Source organism: Dipodomys ordii, unplaced genomic scaffold, assembly GCF_000151885.1.
Source record: "Dipodomys ordii isolate 6190 unplaced genomic scaffold, Dord_2.0 Scaffold78, whole genome shotgun sequence".
NCBI lineage: Eukaryota > Metazoa > Chordata > Mammalia > Rodentia > Heteromyidae > Dipodomys > Dipodomys ordii.
The window spans coordinates 5,897,796-5,906,001 of record NW_012267294.1 but is presented as its reverse complement, the minus strand read 5'-3'; the positions used below and the strand labels follow the sequence as shown (position 1 = coordinate 5,906,001).

General features: G+C 41.4%; 1 protein-coding gene across 1 annotated transcript; it reads right to left on the bottom strand.

Moving 5' to 3' along the window:
- Positions 1–5,600: 5,600 nt before the first annotated feature.
- Tshb (thyroid stimulating hormone, beta) lies at positions 5,601–6,433 on the bottom strand. Its single transcript, XM_013024632.1, has 2 exons — positions 6,272–6,433; positions 5,601–5,855 (listed from the first exon to the last, which is right to left on the bottom strand). The coding sequence occupies exons 1-2, from the start codon at positions 6,431–6,433 to the stop codon at positions 5,601–5,603; spliced, it is 417 nt and encodes a 138-aa protein (XP_012880086.1).
- Positions 6,434–8,206: the final 1,773 nt, after the last annotated feature.

Here is an 8,206-nt window from a genome sequence, read left to right as displayed (position 1 = left end):
AGTTCAGTGTGTTCTCTTTTTTTTGGGGGGGGGGCCCAGTCATGGGGCCTGAACTCTGGGCTTGGGCGCTGTCCCTCAGCTCTTCAGCTCAAGACTAGCACTATACCATTTGAGCCACAACACCACTTCCGGCTTTTTTTTCTGCTTATGTGGAGCTGAGGAATTGAACCCAGGGCCTCATGTATGCAAGGCAAGCGCTCTACCACTGAGGCACCTTCCCAGCCCTTCAGTATGTTCTCCAAGAAATGAGAGGTTCCCAAGAAACTAAGAAACCATTTTGCTGAAAGGATCCAGTGTCAGAAATAGCCTTGCATCCAGAAAGCTTACTTCCCTTCCAGACATGCTTGCTGTTGCCTCTCACATTGGAGAAGACTCTTCTAGAAAAATAATTGGAGCTGTGTATGCTCACTATGTGTACTTTGCTGTGTCTGTAGGTAAAGAAAAGATTATCATGAGTGGGGCACTGGTGGCTCATGCCTATAATCCTGGCTACTCAGGAGACTGAGATTTGAGGACTGGGGCTCAAGACCAGCCTGGGCAGACAAATCTGTGAGACTATTATTTCCGATTAACTACTAAAAAGCCAGAAGTAGAGGTGTGGCTCAAGTGGTAGAGCACCAGCCTTGAGCAAAACAACCCAAGTGACAGTGTGAGGTCCTAAGCTCAAGTCCCAGTACCAGCAAAAAAAAAAAAAAATCACATCATAAAGTGTATGTTTGTACCCCAGGAGCAGATAAATGTAATATTTGAAGCAAAGAATAGTCCACCTCTCTTAGTAGATTTTGTTTATCTGTCTTCCTGAAGACAGGAACTAAGTGAATACTGAGGTCCATCCAGCTCAGCAGTGTGTCCAGTTCTACAGGAGTTTTATTCTGTTTCAACGAACTCAAGAAGCCCATAATACTTAACAGGGTGTGGCTTAAGTAATACAGTCCCTGTTACTGGAATGAGACCCTCAGTTCAAACCCCAGTGCTGCCATATGAGTAGGTCAGAGATGTCTATACAGAGCATTATATGTGCGTACACATATGCATATGTCACATGTGCCCATATGTGTGCACTTACATATATATATATATATATATATACACTCCTATATGGCCACACACAGGTGTGCCTATATATACATGTATACTAAATGTATAGAGTTTTGTCTACATATATTATTCTTATAGATTTAGAAAAAACATATGTTGAATACCTATCTGGAATACATACACATGTGATGTGAAAACATGTACATGGGTTTATATGGGTCTGTATGTACATACACTTGCACATATATGTATGCATAACTTTTCAATCATCTCTATTTACCTGAACTAACTGGAGATCAGACCAAACATTTTCTTAAGTTTCTCATGCCCAGACCCTCAATTAAAACTTCATGATAAAATATTTTATTTCAGATTAAAATTTTCTATATTCTGAAATTGCTTGAGTTGATCTTAAAAATCCTTAATATAGCCCCCCACCTGTTTTGTCAGTCATGGGGCTTGAACTCAGGGCCTAGATGCTATCCCTGAGCTCATTTTGCTCAAGGCTAGTACTCATCACTTTGAACCACAGCTCCACTTCTGGTTTTTGAGTAGTTAACTTGAGATAAGAATCTCACAGGGACTTTTCTGCCTTGGCTGGCTTCAAACAGTGATCCTCAGTTCTCAGCCTCCTGAATAGCTAGGATTACAGGCATGAGCCACTGGTGCCCGGCAATAGCTTCTTACATTAACAATATCCCAAGGGTCCATAAGATACAAGGCTATTAAAACTCTAGCCCTGCATTCAAAGTTTAGAATCTTCACCTCACAGCATCCAGTCCAGAACTACGCTCCTCTTGTAACTACAGACCACAGCATGGATTCTGAATCCTTATGGAGAAGGGCAGAAAGAAAAGGCTCAACAAAACAGAGAAGATTGATTTCATCCTCACTAGGGCTGATTAAAGGAATAGTTTATGCAGATAGGTGGCCTCCACCAGACCTGTGGGGAAACAGAGAGGTCATGGCAGCAGGTGTCCTTTGTGCTGGACCATCATTGCCTTTATTGAGAAGTTTCAAGAAAGGCTACAAGTGGAAGCCAAAGTGCAATGTACTGAAAAGAGAATAGGGAAGTAGGTGGTTAGGATTTTTGGCTCTTACACACACACACACACACACACACACACACACACACACAAAGCTAGAATAAAAATTCAAGCAATAAATAGATTACACGGGATCAAGAGAGACTGCTTGCTTTAAAGAAAATCTATTTAGGATGGAAAAAGATCAAAGTAACACTGAAAAACTGCAACTTGTGGGCTGTACCACCCTCCAGAGCCAATTCCAGGCTGTAGCCAGGGTGCATGAGCTCCCCATGCATCCTTTAGCCCCTCCATCTGGGTTCCATTCCGACACACGACAGGAATCCAATCAGTCGGTCATTCACATGCAAGGGAACAGAGGCGATGGGCCATCACCTGATGTCCAGGGGCTTGCACATGTGGCTGCTCAGGCCATGGTCACATGATGCCCACGATCTGAATACAGGACTTCACAGGGCCATGGTGAGGGATGCAGAACCTCTATGGGAGAAGGCCTTTGCCCTGACTGCTCAGATAGGCTTCTTTTCTGCTCTCTCATGCTGACGAGAAGGCTCAAGAAAGAAGCAGGAAAAGGAGATGAGGAATGGAAGCAGAAATATCTTTGGATACCAGTAGTAAAGATGCTCAAGTCAGGACAGTCCAGGTGCAAGGGGCAGATTAGAAAAGTGACATTTCTTGAAGGATGGAGCTGGCTGCTTTAGGCTGCAATATTGTCTCTCCTCAGTCTCTCATCATCTGGTTTGGTTCCTCTACCCCATGGTGGATGTTTCCAAGAGAAACCTAAGAAGTTCAGCAGTAGCTCCAGGCTCAACTTCTGTCAATACAAGAACCCCAAAGAGCCAAGCACTTTTCCTTCTTTCAGTTAAAATAAAGGTTGTGGGAGCAGTCCCCTCTGGAAGGGATTGCATCCTTAACCAGTAGGGGGTGACAGAGCCTCAGTAGCATGGCCACCCTGCCAGCCCCACTCAAACCCCTGAGACAGAAAGCAGGTGCCAAGAACCTCCAAAAGTCAACACATGACTATTTTATGCAGACAGTGGATAGAAAGAGGGTGCTGGGGGAAGGGGGCTCAGAGGAGAGAGAGAGGGAGAAAAAAGGATTATTTTCAAAGATTAGAGAGCAGAGAAAATTCCATGGGACAATGGGGTAGAGTGAAATTACTTGCTCAAGGAATTGTTATTGCATTTAGACTCAGAGTTAACACAATGAGAAAGAAGACAATTTCTTCTCTGAGTAGGAGACTGTCATTAGAATTGCCAGTTACCAGAAAGAACCATGCTGCTCCCTGCCAACATAGCTAATCTTTACTGTTCTAGTTTTATATTGGACACCTTTCCATTCCTAAGTGCTCTGTCTAACCATTCTCTCTCTCTTTTTTTTGGTCGGTTGTGGGGCTTGAACTCTGGGCCTGGGCGCTGTCCCTCAGCTCTTCAGCTCAAGGCGAGAGCTCTACCACTTGAACTACAGCGCCACTTCCAGTTTTCTGGTGGGTTTATTGGAGATAAGAGTCTCATGGACTTTCCTGCCCGGGCTGGCTTTGAACCGCAATCCTAAAATCTCAGCCTCCTAAGTAGCTAGGATTATAGGCGTGAGCCACCGGCGCCTGGCCATTCTCTCTTTCTTAAATCTAAATGACACAAGAGTCTTCAAAGAACCTCACTGTCTCAAAGTTTCTGAATCCAGTTGAGACAAGTTATTATTGCTGCACCAATCCCTAGGCTCTGGCATAAGGACTTTATATCTTGGACAACTCTACTTTCAAGAATAGTTGAGAAAATGAATTGTGCATGTATTCCAAATTGATTGCCTTAAGCAGAGGAATCAGGTTGTCTCTCATGCTCCCTCACTAGGCTCTTATGGCTCATGATGGTTCGGCCCACAATACCTATGGCCAGGCCTGGCTTCCTATCTGCAAAAGAAGGCCTGTTTATGTATTTGAAGGAAAAAGAGAATTAAAATCTCTCAGAGTTAGAATATTTATAAAAGATCTTGCCAAATTCCTTGGCTTTTCCATAGTTTAAGTCAATGAAAAAAAATTTAGAATGCATGAAAATTATTTGGGGTTAGTTCCAGTTACGTTTGTACTTTACATTTTTTGCTTATTATATATATTTAATAAAGTTTTAAGAAATTGCAGCTTCAAATATTCAATTATCAAGTAATCAAAGAACACAAGACCCATATTAATTTGGATAGCATGCAAATATTATCTTCAGATATAAAGGGGAAAATAATGTAGCTAAGCACTAGTGGCTCACGCCTATAATCCTAGCTACACAGGAGGCTGAGAGCTGAGGATCAAGGATCAAAACCACCTACCTACAAGGCCAGAAGTAGAGCTGTGACTCAATGGTAGAGCAAAAATGCTAAGGGGGAATGTTCAAGAGAAGTTCAAGCCCCAGTACCGCACACACACATGATAATGGTAATAATAATGATGATAACAATGACGACAATGATGATGTAGGTTCCTGATTCTTCTGTATGTAAAGAATAACAACTTTCCCCATTGCCAAGTTCGGGTTTGATACTAATTCTCCACTGCCTGCCCATACTCCCACTCTCATGGGTACTTACAATATGTAGGCATTTAGGTAGCTGTGGACTAGAGCAAGGCTTGGCTGACAACTGGTTTTTACTGCAGGGTGGCAGAGAATGAGCAGTATTTCTGAGTTCCAGTCTAGGTCTGTCTCTCTAAGGGAAGCATCTATGGAAGGAAAAGAAAAATGTACCATGCATACTCAGCAGAAAGCAGAGTCTCATTCAAATGCCCCTCCCTTGTCCCTCAACCCTTTCTTAATTGTACTAGTGTTTCAGCATATCAAAAGCCAAATAGCACAAGTTGCTGTTGGTATAAACGCTGGAAAGTATCTCCTATTACTGAAGGACTATGAAGGATTTAGATGTACACATGTAAAATGATCGTGACCTCTTTTCTAGGCTTTGTAAACTGACCTTTTGGGATATAACTTTCATGGGTCAATTGGCCTGCCAGAGTAATTAAAGGGAATATTTCCATTACTCCTCATTGATTTGGGGTGGGGTTTTATCCAGGGGGTTGGTAAAGTATCACATGTCGGATTTCACATAATCCTGTCTCCCCACTTCCACCCCAGCCCTGATTAGAAGCAGAGAAGCCTTTGGAAGGTGTCTTTGGTGCCCTAATGTCACGGGTCCCTTCCCCTTCCCAGCGCAGTACTTTCTCCTCAGAATTCTGAGGTTGTCTCCCATTTGTGTCTCTGTTCAGACAACCTTCTCCACACCACCTCCCAGCTTCTGTGTGGAGCCCACAGCCTTCATTCATATTTCATGTCCCTGCTCTGTACTCCACTTCCACTTTCTCATTCACTTTTGCTTTGAACACCTCTCCAAGCTCTCGAATGCCTTTGTGGATGTGAATATGAATTTTAAAAAGCACTCCAAAAGTCCACAGGTTCTTGGGAATCAGAATGATTTATTAGCTCAATTCCAGGTAAACACATTTAACCTAGTTTTGGAAATAACACCACTGTGGAGTTAGGCAGACTGTCCCAGCAGGTAGGGGCTCTGAGGCTTGGTGCAGTAGTTTGTCCTGGAGGCCTCGTGGATACAGTCACTGTAGTCAGTGTCACACCTGCCACATCTGCAGCTCACAGCAACTGGGTAGGAGAAGTAAGGAGCAACTTGGTGGGGACATCCAGGTATTTCTACAGTTCTGTAGATGAAGTCTCTGTATGTACAAACGTCCTGGGACAGCGCATACTTGGGAAGAAACAGCTTCCCGTTGATATCCTAAGAATAGGAAAGGAGCCCGTGTGGAAGGACTTTAGAAAACACAGGTGGTAGAAACATATCAAACCAACATTGTCTTGTCTCAAACCTGACTAGAGGAAGACTCTTTAATCCGATTCATTAATACCAATTTAGCACCATACTACATTCTTTATTTCTGATTATGAGAGCAAGATAAGGTTTAAATCAATCTGATGAGAAAAATTCACAAACTTCAATAAAATTCAAAGCTTGCCTACTTTGTTCTGAGTAAGTGTACATAATACTGTAAACTTTGTATTCTATTTCTTCATGAGCCAGCCACAATTGGATTTGAAAAATACAGATGTGATTCATCTCATTTCCTTTCTAGATAGGTTGAACCGCTCCCAGGTCTATTTCATTTCCGTGTAAATGAAGTGAGATGAACTACGTACCCGAGTCATGCAGTACCCGGCACAGATGGTAGTATTGATGGTTAAGCAGTAAGCACACTCCCTCCTGTCCACATACATCGTATACTCAGTTGGAATACAAACAGATGTCACTTGCCCACATGTGAGACCAAAAAGCACGGACATCAGGAAGATAGCACTCATGCTAAATCAAAGAAACAATTAAAAGAAGCTGTTATATGTATCCTTCAGAACATTCAGAAACATGTTTGGGGAAAGCTTTTATATGCATGGGGTGTGTGTGTGTGTGTGTGTATGCATGGTGTGTGTGTGTGTGTGTGTGTGTGTGTGAATGGTTATCATTTGTTGAATGCTTACTTTGTCCTAGGGAAAAACTTAACTGTAATCTTCTGAGAGTTTTTGTTCAATAGCTTAAAAGATCATAATCATAAAGGGCAAGGAACTAAGAAAATTTTATTAGCACTCTAGTGCTTATAGCCTTGCATATAATTCCACATGTGGCCAGCTAAAACTAGACTGGTGTTAGGAATACTTCTGAACCCTTAGGATATTACTTGAAGTTAAAAGAAGTAGAGCAGTATCAAAGAAAAGATATGAAATACCTAATCTCAATGAAAATACAGAGGTAATATATATATATATATATATATATATATATATATATATATATATATATATATATATATATACACAAACTGAAGATAGTAGCAAGAATGGCAGATCCGTTATGGGTTAGACGGGACTCCAGTCAATATTTGGGGATACATGGAAAAGTGGGGGACCCACTGAGCTCCAGGCAAAGCAGAATACACATCTTGATCAATCCTGTCTAATGAAGAAGTTGTTCACTGTCAGTTGAACAGTGTTGTAACCCGGATAATGCTATGACTTAGTTATGTTGATTCTGCTTACTGAAAGAGGGTCATCAAATTTCAGACTTTGAGATGTAGCTTTATCACCTCAAAGATTAAGATTTTTTTTATTTTACTAATACTGTGTACCTAGCTAGATGTGTTTGGATCTTTTTACTCCTTGAGTGTCATCAGTAAAGAAAATATTTAACTGTATGGAACAATATTATTATCCACATTAAGTGTTTTGTTTATTATTTATTCACTAAACATTTTTATTCAATCAAAACAGTTATCCTTTTTTAAAATCAGTTATGGGGCTTGAACTCTGGGCTTGGGCACTGTCCCTCAGCTCTTCAGCTCAAGGCTAGCGCTCTACTACTTAAGCCACAGCACCATTTCTGGTTTTCTGGTGGTTAATTGGATACATGAGTCTCATGGACTTTCCTGCCCAGGCTGGCTTTGAACTGTGATCCTCAGCTTCCTGGGAAGCTTAGGATGACAGGCATGAGCCACCAGCACCCAGCCCCATGGCATTTTAAGCCATTTAAAACTTAAAACATCTACTTAGGGAAACCTCATACAGTCAACTGTAGTTAATCAAAAGTTTTTAATTAATTTTATTTATTTTTTGTTTATGTGGTACCAAGAAATCAAACGCAGGGCCTCATTCATGCTAGGCAAGCACTTTACCACTAAACCACATTCCAAGCCCTGTTAACCAAAATTTTGTTGCCAATAATGTTGCAAGAGAAAATGAAAACCACATTATACAGGGATTTATTATTCATGTAAGCTTTACAGATAAGTAGTCATTCCCATCAGTTTTTTATTCCTAAAATGAGAATTGCAGATAAGGTAAGTAAGCATACATTTAGCATCTGAGCCATGCACTGAGAAACACAAAATGGACACAAGATGGCCCTTGACCTAAAGAGCTGCCAGTCCTGTGGAGGCTCAAATAAGTAGAACACAGATAATAGAAACAGGTTGTTCTCAGTGCTTCAAAGAGGATTGAGACCCACTCAGATCAAAGATTTCCTATATTTACTATGTTTACTTGTGCAAACCACTTTAGAAAGAAAAATAAAATACACCACTGCAT